Source organism: Rhea americana, unplaced genomic scaffold (genome assembly GCF_003343005.1).
Source record: "Rhea americana isolate MKP2758 unplaced genomic scaffold, rheAme1 scaffold_175, whole genome shotgun sequence".
Classification (NCBI taxonomy): Eukaryota; Metazoa; Chordata; class Aves; order Rheiformes; family Rheidae; genus Rhea; species Rhea americana.
In genome coordinates, this window is record NW_028185872.1 from 1323128 (window position 1) to 1344559 (window position 21432).

General features: G+C 39.0%; 1 protein-coding gene across 1 annotated transcript in view; it reads left to right on the forward strand.

Moving 5' to 3' along the window:
* The window catches only part of PPM1E (protein phosphatase, Mg2+/Mn2+ dependent 1E), a 67390-nt gene extending 46174 nt beyond the window's left edge, over positions 1 to 21216 (forward strand). The window contains exons 2-7 of the mRNA XM_085301334.1: positions 7966 to 8084; positions 12500 to 12699; positions 14456 to 14644; positions 15926 to 16069; positions 16386 to 16479; positions 16736 to 21216. Of these exons, the coding sequence (XP_085157460.1) occupies positions 7966 to 8084; positions 12500 to 12699; positions 14456 to 14644; positions 15926 to 16069; positions 16386 to 16479; positions 16736 to 17808 (1819 nt within the window). The 3' untranslated portion in view covers positions 17809 to 21216. The remainder of the gene's footprint in view (positions 1 to 7965; positions 8085 to 12499; positions 12700 to 14455; positions 14645 to 15925; positions 16070 to 16385; positions 16480 to 16735) is intronic.
* Positions 21217 to 21432: the final 216 nt, after the last annotated feature.

The window sequence follows — 21432 nt, forward strand, 5'->3', positions numbered from 1 at the left end:
AAAATATATTTCTCTGGATAACGTGCATCTTTCATAGATGCAGATTTCATTACTGCTCCAAGTACTGAGGTGCTAAGTAGGCAGTGATGGGCTTTTGGAATGGCAGTCAGAAGATTTTTGGATACAATATRTGTGTGTCACTCAATTGTTAAGTATTTCTCTTTGAGCAGACAGTGGGTGATACCAATAAATGATTTTGATTTTGACTAATGATAGGATAAACATAGATTATTTGACTGTATGGTCACTCTTGCATGGTTGAGCCCTAATGGTCTAAGCATTATATTAAATGCCAATGGAATATGCGACTTTCCACACTTTTATAACTTTATACTTCTATATTTTTGTAAAATAACTCATATAACAGTAACTAAAACTTAATAAAAGACTATTGATTCTCTCGATCTTGCTGCTCAGATAGAGCAGCTCCTGATTCAGAGAGGAGAGGAGGAGACATACATTAACACAGTCTGTGTTGCAAATGAAATTCATGGATTGTGTGTGCGCTCTCTCTTTCTCTCTCTCTCTCTCTCTCTTTCTCTCTCTCTATCTGTAATAAAAAGTCTCTCTTTGCATTCCTTCAAATTTGGTTTACCTTTCTTTCATAGCATTGGAGAGGAGAGTCAAGGGGCAGGGCATGCACATTTGCAGGGTGTCAGGGCTTGCTCTTGCTGCGGCTGGTGGCATCGCAGCTGTTTGGCCTCACTTTTAGTGAGAAAGATGTGTGCAACAATGTGCAGGAAATTCTGTCCTAGATGGATTCTGAAATATGTGTGAAAGAGCGTGTGTGTGTGTGTGTGTGTGTGTGTGTGGCTGTAGAGTAGATTTGGCGTCAATTGATAAATCTAGTGCCAGCTGTGGCTGGACCCTGGAGGCTGGGAATTTGAGCTGTCTTCCACTTCAGCTGACTGGAAAAATGAGCTGGGGATATCCCTTTGCAGCTAGGTCTCCCAAGTGGTCATATAAAAGAATTTATAAGCCATACTCTTGCAGACATGCTTTCACAAGCATTTTTTTTTTCCTTTTTTTTTCAGCATTGTGTCAGGATATTAATCTGGCTTTCTGCCTTGATTTTTTTTTAATTAGGCAATTTGATGTGCCATGCAGCACAGTGCTTTCTTTATTTCCTTGCTTATTGTATCCTACCCCCCCCCCCACAAAAAAAAGACAGATGAATGTAGCACCTGAGCCCTTAGTGGAATCAGTGCTAACAGATGTTCTGTGTTTTTGCAAAGGTTTCCTATCTGATCACCAAACATAGTTTCCTAGAATTTTCCATTCACACCTATTTAATATATCCTTTACTATAGAGAGCATGTTGTTGACTCTTGCTGTCTCTTAAAAAAWTGAATAAAAAATTAAAAACTCTTTAATTCTCAATTAGTGTAGGTAATTTGTAAACAAGTAAAAATCATCTATTATAGTTTTTATGACTATCTTTGTAGTTACTAATAAATAGTAGTCAATGGGTAATTTCTAATAACATTTTTTATTGTTGTTCTTTGGGAGTTTTTTGTTGTTTAGAAATAGAGAATATAAAGCGTTTTTAGCTATCTGAGTCATAGCTATCTGTTGAAGATGAGTTTAATATAAGGTTTTATTCTATTTTATAAGACAGACTTTGAATAATTGCAAATAAGTTGGGAATTTGTATTATTCACCATCAGCAAAAATCTCCAAATCTTGGAAGGAATTGCAAAGGGAATTTATTTTTCCTATGAAATCAGTTTTATGCTCATTCCCTGAATTTAACTGTGAAGCCTTTGGACATTTCTGAGATCATAGCCTCTGTAGACAYTTTGTAACATCTGTACCTTCCAAGGCAAAATATAGTGATAAATATTGAAAATATGATGTGTATATTGAAGCGTCTTAATCTGGTTGTTGAAGACATTATCTGATGAGCAGTGAATCTCTGTATTTCTTTTTTAAAGTCCAGTTAAGATATATTTACCTGTAGGATAATGTCTGTATAAATTTGATCATACTTTAATGTGATCTCTAGAGTATCACAGTGAGTATAGTGTGAGAGGCTAAATATTTTGGAAAAAAAAAAAAAAGATAAGACTACATTGTCTATATATAGTATGGGCATTGTGAGCACATGAGAAATGGTGTATTTTTTGTAACGGTTGCGTACTGTACGAGTTCCTTATGACTGTCACCACAAGGACAGATTGATTTTGAATCCGACCAGGCAGCTGTCTCTGTGAAGCCTATAGATAGCAGCTTCCTTGTGTAGCACATTTTTAGCTCCCTGAAACAGATTTATCAAGCATCTTTACTGCCTCAACACTTGCCAGCTCAAATGACTTCTCAAGGAGCTTTGCTTACGCAATCTCTTTAAAAGGTGCATTGTTTTTCTTTGAGTTTTCTTTTTCTTTTTTTTTTTTCCTTTAACTAACTCACTGCAGCAGCTAAAATCTAGTTCAGGGTTTCACTGCAGGTCAGGAAAGCCATACTGCATTTGTCCATCATTTCCAGCCTTTAAATAACATCAAAATTTTCACCAGCTGTGAGAAGTGACAAAACGGCAAAGGTCAGATCAGGTTGGTGTGCTCACAGGAGAGCGCTGCACTTTGTGAGTAAGGAGAGGGCAACCTGCGGCGACAGGAGCTGGAAATAACATTTTCTTGGCATAATTAGAAGTTACAGCAGTAATCGTTTCAGGSGGTAAGGACTGCTTAACAAAACATTCCTTTTTGTGTCCTCTGAATTCGATCTGATTTACAGAAGTTAGGGAAACAGAAAATCCCGTCTTCCTGGGGATGAGTAAACACAAAAGGATCTGCCCAAATAATTTCTCTGCTCCTTATTGCTGCAGTTCACCACATGGGATCTTTCAATGATACAGATTTTAAAGATTTGTTCGCTTCCAGGCTGTGCTAGAAGCTCTATATGGAAAAAGTCTCATGAGATTTTGGTATTTTTTGTGAATACAGGCAGGGGACAAATGAGCTTCCTCCCCCCCCCCAAAAAAAAAATTGTTTTCTAAAAAACTTGTAACAGGCTGCATTAACACAAGAATGTTCATCAAACTACATCACTAGTGTAATGTGTTCTGGGAAGGATGCAGTTAGCTTGTCATCCCTGTAAAGTCTTTTACTAACACAGTAAATTATAGCCCTTATGCAAATGCACTGTACTTGCTGCTTTTCAGGTCATGTTCTTGCTCTTGGATTCCTGTATTTGACTATATGCAATGCTTTATACTATTTGCTTGTGGATTTGTTTTGTTTCAGAAGATTGAATAGCATTTCTGTTTAAATCATGTTTCATTCTAACTAAAACAATGGTGTTCAACAGTTAGGGGACTCGAGGTAAAAAGAATGTTACATGTTTTGTGATTTACTAGCCATTTTTGTGTTTGAAAGCCACAAGTATGCTTTGGTCTGTTTTTCTTGCTTTGTTTGGGTTACTGATGCCACATAATTACATTGGACTGGGATAGTGTATGTTCAGCATCAATAACACTTAATTGTATATTTTGGCAAGTGGCAGTAATGGGCCTGTATCATCACTTTTCTAGACTTTTTATCAGCAGTGGTATGTCTAATGCTCTAAGAACACAAGCATTACTTAGTTTTAAGAACTTGATCTCTCTCATGTTTTTTTCCCTTTTGCAATGCTTTAACTTTTCTAAAAATATGTTTACTTCATGCAGTTGTAACAACATACATTAGCTGCRGGCATCAGAGGAGATCTGCTTGTCTAGAGCTCTTGTCTGCCTTGTATTCCACTAAGAATTTCTGGTATCATGTGAGAATAGACAAGATGAAGCAAGAAAAGAAGTATGAATACTCCGTAAAGCATGTATAGATTGAAAATCTCTGCCACTATCATGATATTTTGCCTTTCAATTGTGGTATTATCTAGAAATCTCAAAGTATTTTGTGAACATTGAATTAAACCTCCTACAGCTCTCYTCCTTCTCCCCCAGGAAATGACATTATCATCCCTTGTTTGTAGATGAAAAATTGAAGGACTTAAGTGGTAAAGTGACTCGTCCAAGGTCAACTCCTGAATTAGTGGCATGGCTATGAATAGACRTAGGCATTCTAGCGCTCAGCTCTCTGCTAAACAAGATCATGCCCTCCCAATTTCTGTTTGTCATAACTTAATGACTAATAACATTTGAACATCTAGAATGTGGCAGAAGACTTTATTTTCAGCCAGCAAGGACTGGACAAGGGGCAATGGGCACAAACGGAAACACAGGAAGTTCTACCTGAATATAAGGAAAAGCTTCTTTCCTGTGAGAGTGACAGAGCACTGGAACAGGTTGCCCAGAGAGCTTGTGGAGTCTCCTTCTCTAGAAATATTCAAAACCTGCCTGGACACAATCCTGTCTAACACACTCTAGGTGACCCTGCTTGAGCTGGGGAGTTGGACTAGAGGATCTCCAGAGGTTCCTTCCAAACTCAGCCATTCTGTGATTCTGTGAAACAGGTAGTCCTTACTTATGCCAGCTGCAGAACACAATATATTTCCAGTGTCCCTACAAATCTAGTCTGTCAGTTCTTTCTTTTATGTAAAAGATGATGTGTGGACAGTTGAGAACTACTCGTGCGAGAATATTTTATCATTGGAACATGGGTCTTTGTTATTTCATAGGATGCTGTAGGTTCTCACCTGAATGTYCATTTCTGTGATAAAGCAAAGCTACTAGACCTGATTCTTCATTGCTCTCATTATAACAATCATGAAGTGTCCTGACAGCAGTTTGACTTCAAAATCTAATTTATTTTAAAAGAAGTTATAAACTCCTGCACTGTCTGCTATTCCTTGTTGTTGAAAATGAGAAGTAATTGAACTAAAGTCCTTTCAGGAGAGAAGTAAGAGAATTGAATTTTGTGTTGTGCTAATCAGGAAAAGGAAGTCATCTGTCTCCAACTGGTCACTTCAGTGCTTACATTGCATAGTCCTATAAAGGCTGCATAAGAAGCTTTGTGATGAACAAATGTCAAGGGCAATTAATTCTTTGGCAGGCAGCTGTTATTATTAGGACAAAGAATGGCCGGACATAAAAGGAAAGCTTTCATCTGATTTATTTACTCTGTCTTTTCCATCAAAAATGATAATTCACTCAAACCCCAACGGTGAGCTTTTATGCAATAAGAATTTTAAATTTGCCTTCTCTTTTTTTTTTAGTAGGAGATACTGTATTTGATTTAGAACACAAAGGAGTAGCTCAGAGAAAATGTTTGGAAAGTCTTCATCACTCTAATGCTATAAGCAAGGAGAAGAGTTGTATGTTAAGCTGGTAACATAATAATACATGGGCTGAGTTTAGCCCACTTTTTTCTGCTTTTTCTGCTTTTTCTCAACCTTAATTGATGGAAACTGCCCGCTTCTAASTGTGATTTATTACCTTAGCAGAGTTATCCCAGGATTGCTGCAATGCAACTGTGGGTGTTTTAAACACATGCATACTGCCAAAGAGTCAGGAAGGATGTACTTAAAACCCTCTAATTTATCTAATAACATCTTTAGTGGCTTTTTGTGTAGGTTTAGTATTGTAATGGAAATGCATGCTTTGATTAGATAAAGATCTCCTGTGTGAAACTGCTAGCATCACCTAAGTAGTATGCAGGGACAGGTAATAGYGTTGGCCAGCTGACGGGGGAAATGCTCTGACCAGCCATGTGCACTGTAAATGCACCTTCCAATTTTCTAATCTGTCACTAAAGTTAAAATAATAAAATCTAAAATTTCAAATATGAATGCTCATGACTGGGTGTGCCTTGTTTTCACAGATGAGGCCTTCCTACCCCCCGGGACCAGAGACCCCCAGTGTTTGGGGAAAATTTTTCCTGTGCTCTTTTGGTCCTGTGTCTCCACTGTAGCTACTGGTTTTGACTTAATTCTTAACTGAGAAACTTTCTTTCAGAGGAAGACTTGTGTTTATAATGCTTTCAGCACAGATTCCTCTCCTTTGCTTTCTCTAGGCTATGCATTGACAAATAATCTATGCATTTTTTCAGAATGCTATTCTTACAGTGTTGCTAGCTCTGTTGACATAAGTCTATCCCAGGCACAACAACCTCTTGCTTTTTTTGTAGCATGGAAATCGTATGTAGCATGAACAGTAACCAGCATCGCTGCTCTGGAGTATTGGAGCTACTGATGGAAATGAAAAACCTGTTCTTTGTGAGCTAAATAAAGACACGCAAGACTACATAGAAAATCAACTTCTGCATGCACTGGAAGTAAAGGAGGTCCCAGTGTATTTTCTCTTACTCATTACTCCTACCRCCAAGTATTGCTGCATGTAAATAGGATCAGTGTTTTCCTGTTGTGCTGGAAAGAGCCAGGCTTAAGACAGCTGATTTCCTCGCGCAGTCGTGCCTCATTAGTGCGCATGTTACTGAGGTCTGGAGGCACTGCGTGAGTAGAGTGCTCGGCTGCTTGTTCTAGGAAATGTTCCTACTGATGGTGCACTAACAGAGCAAATGGTTTTCTGCATAAATTTGAGGGTCGGAACTTGTCTCATGATAGTGTATCCCTCAGAAAATGTATTTATTCCTATTCCTGTGTTTAAATAATTCACAGATATATTAAATAGGTCTTCCAACTCTCATTATTTACTATTTTGTGTACGTTTTCTAAATCAGTTACATAACAACTGTTCGTAACAACATTTGGTATCAAGTATCTGGAAAACATTATGGCTAAATGGCCTTTCAGGAAAAAAAACACCAAATACTATAAATCTAATTGAAAGTTTTTTTTTTTTTTTTCCCTGGAATTCAGTTTTTGCTGCTGAAGTGACAGTACACGGACCACTTACAAACTGCAGTTACCTTTCCCAGGCAGCATACCAAACGTGAATACAAATAAATACTGCCTCGTGCTTCTCAGGCTCTAGAATGAAATCTGACAAGTGTATTTTGTCCCTAGATGTTAGTCCATCCTGGATCTGGCTGGAGGTGCTTCTACACTATTGTCTCATCTCCAGCTGTGGTAAAAGCATAAGGACCAACACACTGGGCCTAAGCAGAGGAAATAAGTTACGGAGATACATTTGCTCATTGCCTATTTCTTGGCTAGGTGAATTAGCTGACCTGGAATTCTGTTGTTGATGGACAGTTTCCGAGACTAAAATTGGCTTGCATATCTGTGAGGTTCTGCAAAGGTAGATATGTCTTAGGCAGAACGTTGTTACCCTCAGTGTCAACCACGAAACTGGAAGTTTCAGACTATGTCAGCAAGAGACACCTGGAAAATTTAAGGCAGACCAATAGGAAATATGAAACTATACATAGATTAGAGTATTAAGTTCCTCTGGAATGATAGATGTATATGTAAAGTGGCCTTGACTTGCTATAGATTAATTAACCTTGGGAGATATCAAGCTTAATTAAGCTACTGTGAGTTAAAGCCACTTTACTTTTGACAGAGATCATTCACAAGGGAGCTTAATTCACTTTTAACCTGATGTACAACAACATTGTACCTCCTGTGGGTGTGCATTAACTTTCCTCACTGCCCCTTGTTTAAGTTTGGAAACTTTTAGAAGTGAGGGCTTCTTTAGCCTTAAGAATTTGAATGAGGTTTCTAAGGAGAAGCTTAAGAAACTTGTCCGAATAGGCTTGAGATAAAAGTGAATAACGTACATGGAGAAAATATGTACTAAGCAAGTATTGCATGAAAAACTCTGCCGATGGGTTCAAGTCTTGATTTGAAAAGCRAATAAAGGATATGAAATAGAGCGTTAAGAGACAGGAAACAAAAGTGAAGCAAGGCTACCAAAATCACGTGGTGAGTCTGAGAAGGTCCTGCATGCACAATTGCAGTATTATCTAACAAGGAAGAGTCGGAAGCTTTACAAGTCTTGGACAACATTCATATTCGAGTTTATTTACAGAAAAATGTTGTTATGTATTATTCTAATTGCAAGTTACTTTGCTAAATCAGATGAAAATATCTTCTTATGTGTTTCTTCCTGTTTTCTTGTTTTTCCAGTAACTGTCCTTCATTTTTGGCTGCTGCTTTAGCTAGAGCAACTTCGGATGAAGTCCTTCAGAGTGATCTTTCAGTACATTACTTACCAAAGCATGTGGACAATACAGATGGGATCATACGTAAGTACCTCTGTGCATAGTCACATATAATTTTACGTGATGCTGATCTTTCATTTATGCTCTATGCCAGACAGTGTGATATGTATATTTTGCAGATAGTTCATAGATTTTTTTTTAAGGTCAGTAGTGACTACAGAGATTCAYCTGGCCTGTCCATCTGAACAGTACTAGATTTTCCCCGAATTAGTTCCTACTACCAGCTAGGTATGGGGTTTGACTTGCTCCTTTTTTAAGTGAATGGCCTGTTGTAATCTTAAAAAGATCATTGGAGAATTCACTACTACTCTAGATAGATCTAGTGGCTAATTTCGTTCAGAGTTAAAGCTTTCTGTTTTTTGAATCTTAATTTGTTTAGTTTCAGCTTTTACCAAAGTTCTGTTTATGTTTTTTTTTAATTGCTTTTTTTTTTGGTTGTACTCAAGTCATCTTATTGAGTTTTTTTTGCTCCTTAAGACCAGGTGGAAGTCGCTCCTTACTTTTAACTACATCTCCCTAAAGCCTGGGACTGTATCTGGTGACCCTGATTTTCTTTATAAGAACTTGAGCCTATGTGGTCCTGCTGCTTGCTGGCAAACACCAGTTATCTTCTTTCAYCCTTACAGCAAACCCAAATATAGGCAGGGGGAGAATTTAATTCTGAATTATTTTAGTCAGAAGAGTTTTTATCAGGACTCTTAATTTATCTAACAGTTTCAGTGAAGATAACTTATAAAGATGTTTTGTGTTTAAAAAGAAAATTTCCTTTTCTCCATTTATTTCTTTTGGCTAAAAAGGTTTTTCCATCATCCAGTGCAAAGCCATGCATCCTAAATCATTTCAGGATTCTTCTGACTAAACAGCCTTGAAACACTTTCTGGGATGCTCATTATGATGAACAATATTCCTTGCATGTATTTACAGGAATTCTGTAAATTCATTTCATCTGGAAAATACATAATCACCAAAGCACTGTGTACAGGCCTTTTTTGATAAAAAGAGGTAAATGATTCTTGGAATAAGAAAGGGAGATCTATATATCTGGCTCACTGAAGAGGGAGAGTGTAGTGTATTTATAAGAGACCTTTGCAAACCTGGGAGAAAGGAGAACATGCTGTGGGCTCCCTTTTTGTACATATTGCTGCCTCCTCCTGCTGAGCAGGTAAACAAAATAGATTTGTCATTGTTCTGGCTGAGCAGCCTTCATTAATTTCAAATGGAGATCTTTGAGACTTGCATAAATATTTGACAGTCTCCAAGGAAACGTTGACTAAGACTCAAGAAAAAAAAAAAAAAAAAAAAAAAAAAAAAAAAACTTTTTTAAATTTAAGTATATTTAAATTTGTAATACAAGGAAGCAAGCATAGATTGATAAGCATACAGGCTACAGCAGGCACTAAAAATATGAGACTCAAGACAGTATGTTGAGGTGACTTGTCATATAGAAAGTGCTTGAAGATAATATATATTTTTACAGATGAGATGTAAGGCATTAAAATACGAGAATAAAGGGGGAGAAAAGACAAAGAACGTTTTCAGAACTATAGTAAAGGAATGTTTTCATATGAATACTGCAACTTCACATAATATACCAGAAATCATAACTTTCCAAACAGAGCATTAGCTCTGCCAGGTTTGCAGAGGTGCAAGGTTTGTCTAAGGAGTGAGATTGACGGTTCTCTCTTACTGATGTCATATGGGGAGACTTTCATGCTTTGAAAGAAAGTGAACAATACTGTAGCAGCTGATGGAATTGGAATTTCCTTTGTGACACATTTCATGCTGAGTAGTGCAACATGACAAATCATCTTGCATATTTATGACTGGTAAAAGAAGCTACTGGTGTGCTGATGGAAAGGAAAGTAGAAGCTTCATGAAAAATGAATTCCTAATCTTTCTTTTTAAAGAAAGAAAACTGCTCTGAGCCCACAAATGTAGGAATGCAAGAATACAAACCTGCCATATTCAGACTTGACCGTGCATCTTTGGAAATCAAGAATCTGAGGGGCATAGGCCATGACTAATTCTTTTCTCCCAGTTGAATTGGAGAGGAGTAAGAGACCTTAAACACAATTGGAAGCCTTTTGATCTTCCCTTTTGAAAGGTCAGGTTAGGAGTTAAGGGTGTTTAGTTTTCTTTTTGGTGGAGGAAGATGTTCACATGGAGGTTCAGCATTGCTGAGGAACTTCTGAAGGAGGCTGGACCGTGTTACTTGCTGGAGGTATCCAAAATATCCAGCAGGCTTCATAAAGCAGATCCCAAAGTCCCATTACACAGTTCTTCCAGATACTAGGTGTTGTGGAATAACCAGAATACAGTTTAGGTTCAGGTTAAAGCGGAAATGGGATTTTTATAATCAAGACACAAAGAGGTTGTTGACTAGTCCAAAATTGGAGTTCTCAAATTAAGGAATACACTGGTCATTGTCTTGATGAAATGTCTACAAACCTGAATTCTGATCTCTATTATCACACTGCCTGAATTTTCAAGAGAGGTCTTAAATTTTACCAACTACCAAAAAAAAGTAGAATCTGGTTACTGGTATCCTCTCTACACTAATTTTGCTCTAGAAGTAGTCAACCACCTTTGGCAACAATAATGCCTAAGCTGAATTTCCCACTAGCTGTGCTACAATTAAGCATTATTCTAGTGCTGAGGACTTTAGAGGAGCAGTGAAGGAACAGCAGGAGGGAAATGAAATTCTCCATGATACAACCAGAATGACAGCTGAGTCAGCTCTGGCTCAGTGCTGCAGTATTAACAATTGATGAGTAATTTACAGCTGTGAAGGGGGTAGTTTGACTGTTGTGAGCCTTTCTCCTGTTTTAATCTTGAGCAACAATTATTGATGATGGTGACACTACACATATTCCCTGCAGGGGAAGGTTATTTAGTATTTCAGCACTGCAAATGGRTTCACTTCATTCTTCCTTCAGAGTGATGCTCTGAATTGTAACAGCCATGTGACATAGAAATGTATGCCCTTTCCTTTTAGATATACCTATTTGTAAAAATGGAGCAGGAAGTCTGTGGGACTCCCTTCCAGAAAATATAATTTGGATATTTCAGGCTGTATGTTTTCCCTCTTTAAATATATTATCTAGCAAGGAGATTTCTGTTGGCACTTGTAAGAGCAGTATAGGCAATTCTATGATCTATGATTGCAGGAGAAGTGGTTCACATCGCCGTGGTGTTGGTTACCTGACACAATGGTCTGATTTGCAGCACTTGTTCTTAAAGCGGTGTGATTAAAAAGCTAGGACTCATTCTTTTGTTTATGCATATATCTTATTTCCATGCTTAACGGCTGATCTTGCAGACCAAGCTTGAACCACTTATAATCAGCAGAGCTGGGAATATACCTGTTCCTAGGGATCCTATTTCCTGATCATTATAGCCTACATCTACATCCTGTATAGACTTGTTATTGAAACTAGTACATGCTGATTATAGATTCTTTACAGAAATTCCATGAACTGAAAGGAGTCCTCTCTCTCCCCTCTGCTCCCTAGATTTGGACCATTCCTCCTCCAGGAATGACTGACATTCAGGGATTGCTGTTATTGGAAATCTCAACCTTTGATTGATGATGTTGAAAAAAGACATTTGGATGCCTTCAGTTCTCTGACACTTACTTTGTCTTTCTCTACCCTAAACTTCAGAATGATTGTCAAGTGCCTGAGTTTTCACATTTTAAAATTACTGTTTTTCAGGAACGATAGTTCAGAATTTCCTTACATTTAAGATCTCTATGGTTTTCTCATTTGCTCATGCAGATTTCTTTGACACTCAGTCACTTCAGGAATCTGGAAATAATGTTATGAAATTTGGAAGGTACCTGAAAGTGTATGCTCAGAATCACAGAATTGCAGAATGAGTGAGGCTGGAAGGGCTACTGAATGTGTGTACGCTGCTGAAACATTCAAGCTATTAATTTCAGTAGCTTATTTGCCACTTTATTGCTTCAGTTTTGCAGTGAGCTGTTTGTGGTGCAGTGAGCGGATAGATTGGTCTAAAAATAATGCATCGTTGTAATGGATTGTAGTTTCCTTGTGCATTTTGTATGTGACACAATATTCCATGAAGAAGTCCCTATCAGCCTTTGTGGTCTGGCTGCACCATCTTGTGTGGAGCTATCCTGGGTATCAAACACTGAGGGTAACATATTTGCTTTTCATTTTTCCTGATGCTGCAAATTAGTTCCCCAAAGGCACAGGAGAATACTTAAATTAAAAAGGCAATGAGCTGCTCACTGATGAATGCTGTTTTTGGTGAGTTTGACTTCCTCTTCTCATGCTTCAGAATCTGGAATTTCCTTGCTGACAACCATCTCAATTGCTTGGCTAAAAWGGTTCTGTTTCACCTTTATAATGTATGCAAGAGAAAAAAATCTCACTTAACACTCTCAGACTTTTATTTGTGGTTTTTGTCCTCCCCAGAGATTGAGACAGTGAAGCTGGCCCGCTTAGTTTTCACCAAACTCCATGAGATCTGCAGCAACTGGGTGAAAGACTTTCCACTCCAGTGGAAACCCCACCGGTACTATGAGACATCCATCCATGCCATCAAAAACATGCGCAGGAAGATGGAAGACAAGCACGTCTGCATTCCAGACTTCAATATGCTCTTCAACCTTGAGGTAAAAAGAGATTATATGGAAGATAAACACATACGCTGAATAAAGTTTCTGTTCTCAGGGAAACTAGACTCTTTTTCTGTGAAAACAACAGCCATTCCTGGGAAGGACCTAAGAAGGACTGACTGTCAGGAGACAAACCTGGTCTTAAGTTAGTTCAGTTGATATTCTCTAACTATAGGTGCAACACAACATGCAGTTTCTACATAGGTTATGTAGGATGAAAGAGCAGTTTCCAAAGATGACTGATGATGTGTCATCTAACTAAACAAAGTTTGTATCTGCCCCATCCTGATGTAGCCACTTAAGCAGTGGCTGAAGAACTGATCTGCTATTCTACAGAAAGTACAGCCCTACTTTTGTGAGAGGCAACTGATGCATTATATTATCATGTGAAAAATCAAGGTAGGATCCTCTGTGTGGCTGAAGATGTCCAGGTGTAGAAGGGAGTTGCCAATGGAAATGAGGAAGTGGTTCAGCTTACAGTTCATCATTGATGCCAGCTGTCTGCAGAGGTGGGTGGCACTGCTTTTCTGCCCTTTTTCTTGGGAGGAAGAAACCAAAAGGAAAGGAAATAAAGAAAAAACATAGAAGAGGATTCAGTTCACATGAGTATTTGGCAGCACTAGTAGTCTGTTGGAATGAGGGCCAGACTTAACTCTGTTAATTTCTTTATGTGGCCATTGCTCAAATGTTCAAGCTTGCTCTTCCTTCAGAAAGAAAACTGTGGACACTGAGGACTGACAAATAGAAGAAAAGGGAAAAGATGTTACCACTGGGATCAGATTGCTGCATAATTGATTCTTTATCATATCCTGTCAGTTTAATAATCATTTTCTGTGCCCTATCCAAATTCTTGCCTTTAAACTACATTAATGCAAATAGAGGCAGATATTTCCTTTGCCTGTCAATTGTCACCTCTCTTCATTCCAATTTGTGTTGGAGCCCATTACTTAAAAATTACAATGTATAAATATTCTAGTCATTGAGATAGCTGTCAAGGTTGAATTGGCACTGACGGTGGGTTGGTGTGTTGTATGTATGAATAGGCACAGAAGTTATGTCTCTTGGTACTGGAGCGTTGTTTCTCCGTTTCAACAGATAAGGGGAAGCTGAGAAAATTGAATCAAAGACGAGTGATTTTGCTATACTTGATTTGTGAATGTAATCACATTTAATTATCTGCTGAGAGGGTACATAGAGGTATTTTAAAAATAAGTATCTAAGGTGATATAGATTAGATTAAAAAAAAAAAGAATGAAAGCAAAGGGTAGCTGGCTTCACATTTTAACTGTGCTGGTATTTTATCATTAAGGGATTCCAATCTTGATGTAGACTTCAGGCAAACCGTATTGAATGTCCTTCTCTTTCTACATGATTTTTGTTGTCACAAAAACTCCTGCACAATTTGATGGGAATGGCACTTTCTATGTGAGTTAAATAATGGAATTGTAACAAATAGGACATAGGGAGCATTGAGAATGCTACGTGGATGATTCTTACAGGCATCTTTTGTAGTTTGCAAGCAGAGTTCATCTGCAGTAAAGTGGGAGTTTGAGTGCACATCTCCCACCGATGCAAGTGAAAGTGGCCTGAGTRTTTTGTTTTTCCTGTGGAGATGCTGCTTTTAAGTGCAATTTAATGCTCTTGTACATCCACAGAGGACACCAGAAATCTCAAGTTCAAAAGTTTAAAGACAATTCAATTAACTGCTTGTATTGCTTTCTCCTTTGTTTTCTGAATTTGTTTCCTTTACCAGGACCAGGAAGAGCAAGCTTATTTTGCAGTATTTGATGGTCACGGCGGAGTGGATGCTGCCATCTATGCCTCCATCCATCTCCATGTGAACTTGGTCCATCAGGAAATGTTTCAGCATGATCCAGCAGAGGCGCTGTGCCGAGCCTTCCGGGTGACCGATGAGCGTTTCGTCCAGAAGGCAGCCAGAGAGGTGAACAAGTTGCCGGGGAAAGAAGGGAAGTGGGCTTGACTCTGAAAGGATTACTTTATAAATTCTGTTCATGAAAAAAAACAAATTGGGTGAATTTTGTCCTACTGAGAGATACAGATCAAGCTTCCAACACATCAGGCTATCAGAACATGTCTTTGATCTGACAGGAACAGTTAGCGTTCACTCTGATTTTCAGGCTGGTTCAACCACGTAGCTAGCCTCCTCAGGCTGTTTTCTGGCATGTTTTCTGCAGCCAGGAGTAGATCTGGAGAGTGGGAGTCCTAGTTTTACCCTTGAACCTCCGTGCGATGGGGCAGTAGAGCACCAAATAAGCAAAGTCTCAGTTTGAAGAGCTCAAAAGCTTTTCAGTCAGATGAATATCAGGGAACCAGCAAAGAGGTGCAAGGCTCCCCTTTCTCCTGGAAACACATACTAAAGACAAAAATGATGATGACTGAGAAAACACTAATAGAATACATGACATCAATAAATTGACTGTGGTACGCTGGAGTAATAGAGGTTTGTAGCACACRACACTGGTGGTGACAACCTTCTTGGTGTGTTTATTGGCAAAGGTGCACCAAGTACAGTGCTGACTACAAGCCAGGGATCAGTGTAGCGTCTGTCACAGCTTACAGCACAGGTGCCCACTGATGGACTTGGTAATGTTGCATGAAAAGTCAGCCTGGCACTTCTCACAGCACCTGATTCATTTAGAAGGAGAGGGTGGATGATGCTACTGCTCCTATGTTTGCATGCCAACTAGGTTTAGTCCTTGTTTCTTTCCCCTGACCCCTGCAACGTAAATTTTCTTGTTCCAGAAAGCAAGAGTAAATGGATAACTGCCTCTTAGGCCTCCTAAACCTATGCAAGGGCCGAGTAAGTTTCGGCAGCTCAAGATGCTTTCAAATAAATCCCCCTCCAAGGTCATTAACATGAATGCATTTCTGTTAACAGATAGAAAACACGCATAGATGATCAACTAAAACAGTAGTACAGCAGTTCACTAGCAGAATSCAGCATCTGAAGATGTGATTCCAGTTCAAGAGAAATTACAGGACAAAATCAGTGACTTGTATTTAGTGAGGTTAGCTTTGAGGGGCTGTTACTGAACAGTCCTAACTGCAAGAAAAACACTGCCTGTCTGCCTTCCGGAACAGCCTGTGTATTAGAATGTCAACATGTTCTGRCCTTGAGTTAAGTAGGAAGATGCTTTGGAGCAGTTATTTGCTTATTTAAAACCGTAGTTCTTTTCCTCCCCCYGCCCCCGCTCCCATCCAGAGTCTGCGTTGTGGAACCACAGGGGTGGTGACTTTCATCCGAGGAAATATGTTACATGTGGCTTGGCTTGGGGACTCCCAGGTTATGCTTGTGAGAAGAGGCCAAGCTGTGGAATTGATGAAACCCCACAAACCAGACAGAGAGGTGAGAATGGCCTGTTTTAAATACACCCGGGTAGTGTTTACCATCGAAGTTGACTAGCATCAGCTTCATACAGGGTTTTGGGACACAGAGTGCAGGTTTGYCCACGTCTCTTGGAGTGGCTGAGCATGCTCTAGTTACTCTGATCGGTTCATATCTAAATAGGAATTTGTGTGCAATGTTTTGTTCTCATTGGATGGGGCTTGCAGGCTCTGTGATGCTGTGTCTGTGAAAACATCAAATATTTATTTAAATGTTCAGTACAGCAGCAGCACTAAAAATTCTGTCCGAACAACTCTTGTGTTGCCTTGCTGTTCAGGACGAGAAGAAGCGCATTGAGGCACTTGGTGGCTGCGTTGTCTGGTTTGGAGCCTGGAGGGTGAACGGGAGCCTGTCGGTCTCCAGAGCTATTGGTAATAACAGATTTTAATTATTTTCTAATCCTCGTTTTTCCTTTCAATTTAAACTTTCACTTTCTCAAAACCTGAAAAGCAGCTGAAGATGTAATGATGAACAATGACCTCTACATTTTTGCTACATTTTGAGGGGCTGCTTCAAATCATTTCTGTACTTTGGGGAAGAGGCTCCATACTGTGTTAATAAAAGGGCTCCTAGATAGTGCAAGTGTGAACTCGAAGTCTTGTATATCTTCGTGTTGTCTTTCCCCAGGGGATGCTGAGCACAAGCCATATATCTGTGGGGATGCAGACTCTGCCTCCACTGTGCTAGATGGCTCTGAAGACTACCTCATTTTAGCCTGCGATGGCTTCTATGACACAGTCAATCCTGATGAGGCAGTGAAAGTGGTGGCTGACCATCTAAAGGAGAACAACGGGGACAGCAGCATGGTAGCACATAAATTAGTGGCATCCGCTCGGGATGCTGGTTCCAGCGACAACATTACTGTCATTGTGGTATTTCTCAGGGACATGAATGCAGCAGTCAATGTTAGTGAGGAATCGGACTGGACAGAGAATTCTTTTCAAGGTGGGCAAGAAGACAGTGGGGAAGATAAGGAAAACCACGGAGACTGCAAACGGCCGTGGCCCCAACACCAGTGCTCGGCACCTGCAGATCTAGGCTACGAAGGACGAGTCGATTCCTTCACTGATAGAACTAGCCTCAGCACAGGGTCCAGTATTAACCTGTTTGATGATCAAGGCTACTTAGACCTGACAAACACAGAAACAAGTGAACCTAAGAGTGCCAAATATTTGCCACCAATTCAAGTGTTTAGTCCTGGCATACCAAAGAGTGTGAATTTGATTAATGGTTTAACAGTGAAGAACAAATCACCAGAGAGCACCACATCATCAGTCTATGGACAAAGTGACCCCAGGGAGTACAACGCTCCTCTTAGTTTGGGTTCTGCAGGGCAAAACATCTACAGGGTGGAGAGTTTYTCCCCCATCTTTTTTGGGCTGGAAGATGAACAGTTCAAATCCCTGGGGAAACGAGCTTCTGCTTTTTCGCACTTGCGTCTCTGTAACGGGAAGAGGCGACGAGGAGCCAGGTTCAAACCAAAGTTTCGCATGCTGCTCTTGGCTCGTGAGCTTTTCCACACAGAAGGATCAAGTCTGTTCTTGCCTGTCCGAGACCGTGGTAACACGAGGTTGTCGGTAAGACGCTCCCCGTGCTGGAGGCTGGCTAGTCATAATGCTTACAGTAAGAGCAGGTTCTTGATGCAAAGACAAAGTAATTGTATACCAGATTTATACCTTCATCAACGCTGTWAGATTTAACAGTCTCCCTTGTGTTCCCCCTTAGATACCTAGAACAGACATTCCCAAAATAATACTGGCATCATCAGAAAGTGAAAAAAAGGTGGGCATTTCAGAACCGTGTGTATTACAATCCCCTGCAAAGCTCAACTCTTGTGTAAATAGATCTAGGAATTAACAAATGTAGTTGTTTCAATAAAATTTACTGGTGGTGCCACCTTAAGCAATGCCACAGCCACCCAGCCGCCTGCACACATAAGTATCTAGTCACATTCACTAGTGAAAGCTGGCTAGCTGGTTCACCTGAACAGACTCTGTTAGGGAACAGTCCTCAGAAACGCAGAAAGTTGAACCTGCCTGAGTCTATGGAGCAATACTTACAGAAAGATTGTTTTAGAACAGCCAGATTTTTTAGAGTGGGGGGGAAAGTTTCCATAGAAATCCAAGTTGTGGGTTTTTTTGTTTGTTTGTTTTCCTTCCGGTTTATTTCAGGCTAGTATTAAGATGGATTAGAAAATTGCATCCATTTTGCAGGTAAAAGACTAAAAGCCATACAAGATTTTACCAGGTAACTTAGGAATGGACAAACTAAGCTCCTGTTACTCTGTTCTCAAACTCTGATTGAGGTACATAGTCATAATTTACGTATTTTTTCATGTAACATAAAATGTGGAATATGAAGAAAACTGTTTTTTGTAGCTTAAAAAAAATTATGTCCTATGGCTAGAGGTGCAGTGTACAGGGATTTCGTATCTCTCTGGTGCTTTTAGTGGCATTTTTCTTGTCAGTTTAGAAAACTGTTTTTAATTAGTTTTAATCTAACATGATTGTGCTTAATGCTTCAAGCCAACCTCTTTCCACCGTAACTTCCATCTCAGGTCTTTAAAGAAACCAAGTCTGTGGAGATGTCCAGTACAATACTACTGTCACTAAACCAGTCAAACCGGAGAACTGCTTGCTAGGAATAATGAGCAATTTGGTGAGCTGCTTGTTTTTGGTGAAGATTTCTAGGTGGCAAAGGCATAATTTAATATAAAGTTGTAGTGTCGAGGATGGCAAGATGCTGCCTCTGTAGCAGCGTTATTGCTGCATTTTGGTTTTCCAGAATGTCTAAAAATGGATGCAAGGCTGCTAAAGCAATCCAAAGGGAATGGGAATGCCCTGATGCAGATGAACAGCGGATGTGCTTTGGGTTTAGTGGGGATGGTAAAATTCACCGACAATCCAGAGCTTTGCTTTAGTTAAACTTGGATTCATGAAGAAAAGTGAGGAATGTCAGCTGCCCTTTATTTTGACAAGCAGAGCATTACTTAACAAACAAAACCAGACACACACAGAACCCACCAGCTTTCTCCTACTCGAGGTGATGTTAAGCTCTCAAAGGTGCAGTAAATTAGAACGTAAGTAGGCAGACTCTTCCCGTCAGAGACCAGTCAGTTCCACTAAATACACATCCTGTTACTACTATTTGTTACAATATGGCATTTGGAGGAGTATGAATAAAATAATTCTTCACAGGCATTTATTGCACCATTATATCATTTTAGCAGTAACAATTTAGTATCAGTATTAGTGTGTAGCTAGAATTTGCGAAGTATTTTAATATTAAGTAGTCAGGAGATTATTCAACATAATGAGTGACGGTAAGGTTTGAATTCTGCCAATTTCTGCTTCTTCTAATATTTTGATGCACTATTTTAAAAGCAATTTGATGAATAGCAAAAGGCTTTATGAGTAACCGGAGTTGAAGTGTGGCTTTAGATTCCTTTGATCTTTTGAGACTTTTTTTTCTTTTTCTTTTTTTTTTTTAATCCTTTGGGATCATTGGTCTTACCTGTCATCTTATTAAGCCTTAGCTGTTGTCAACATTCTCTTTAAATGCAGCATACGTTCCAAGTCAGATTTACTATGGAAATTTGAGAAATCATGAAACAGTGAAACGCAATTCTGAAGGCATCGCTGTGGTGCCTTTATTTTAAATTATTCAMAGTAATAATGATGCATTGAAAGTCCATCTTCTCGTTGACAGTCATGCTTCTGAAAGAAATGTGGTGTAAGTGCAATTCTTTGTATGAGTAAATAAGACTGAAAAGATGTTATGGATGATAAACTTCTTCCCAGTCTGCAGGAATAGTTGAAGAGCACTGGACTGCATGTGTGCTGTTTTGGGAAGGATATAGCTTTTTAGGTGTGAATTCATGAACGGTAATTCTGGTACTCATAACATTTATCTTGCTAGGAGAAAAATTTACCATCGTAGTTCCAGTGTGGTCAGGTAAAACACTGTATAGATAGCAAGTGTTCATTTTTTCACTAAATGCGTATTTAGASTAGATAGGAACCATTTGTAAGGTAAGTAAGTCCTTTAAAGTTCTATACTATTAAAAGTAGTGGTTATTGGTCTGATATATGCTGCTCTTAATTCTACACACTAGACAAAAAAGCAGTGCTTTGTGAAATGCAGTGTTTTCTCTTAATGCCACTGGTGATAGGAAGTAGTTCTCTTCAGTTCAAGATCCTGTGCCCTTACTTGCTGCTTGCTAACGTAAGCAATAATACCCCTCTAATGGTATCTAAATGTTCTGTATCTTGTACTTTTATTGTCTATCAAGTGACAATGTAAAAATTTTAGGCTAATATAAAAGTATCTAATTGTATTTATTAATTGTTGATACCAAGATTCAGTCTGTGACCTGTGGTTTGTATTTTTATTGTGTATCTTAGTGGTGGTGAAATTTGTACAACCAATCTTTCCAATAAAGAGCTGAAGTATCCCTTTTTCACGTTAACACAGCCCGCATCAGTTTCAGTTTACGTGTTAAACGTGTTTGCAGAACTAGGAAGGTAGGTAGTGATTTATTTTTTTTAATTGCGTTGGTTTTGAGAAATGGTCTTCAGGTTGTTTGTCTGAAGCTACTCAAAACTTGCTCGTAAGCTATTCACTGTGAGTAGTAGAGGGATTCATTCAATCCCCACTCTAATAGTTTCCTGTGTACACTTTTTAAAATGTACAACTCTGAGGAATGTCCGCGTTGCAGAGAGCAGTATAGCACCAGACCAGGGAGCTGTTAACCCATTTCAATTTGCACTAAAGGTGGGTGGAAACACATGTATATAACTTTTTTAACCTACAAGTGCCATCAATTGTCCTTGCAAGTTAAAATCATTCAGTATTTAATTTAGATTGCATTATAACACTGAAGGACAATGTCTAAGCAGACTTTAACTTATGCCACATTTATAGTGGTACATTGTCATAGAAACTCCGCTCTGTTTTTGGAACACTGTGTGTCAGTGAGAAATGCATTGTCCTACGGGCAGAGAGGATGAGGCATAACGAGTTCCATGTTTATAGGCATGACTGCTGTAGTTCAGGTCCACTCTCTTTCCACTAAATAACCCTACCCTGGCAATGTTCTGTTTTTTTTTTTTTTTTAAAAAAAAAAAGAGAGAGAGAGAGACTGATCTAAATTAGTGGCTGTTTTAGCACAATTATTCACTCAGCACTAGTCACATAGACAAAGCCATTGAAGGGGGATACTGCAGCTTTGTTCATGCCTATAATTTAGGACAATCTTTCTTTAATTCATATCCTCCTTGCAACAGGAACAAAATTTTCTACCCTTGTATCACGTGCAATAAGTA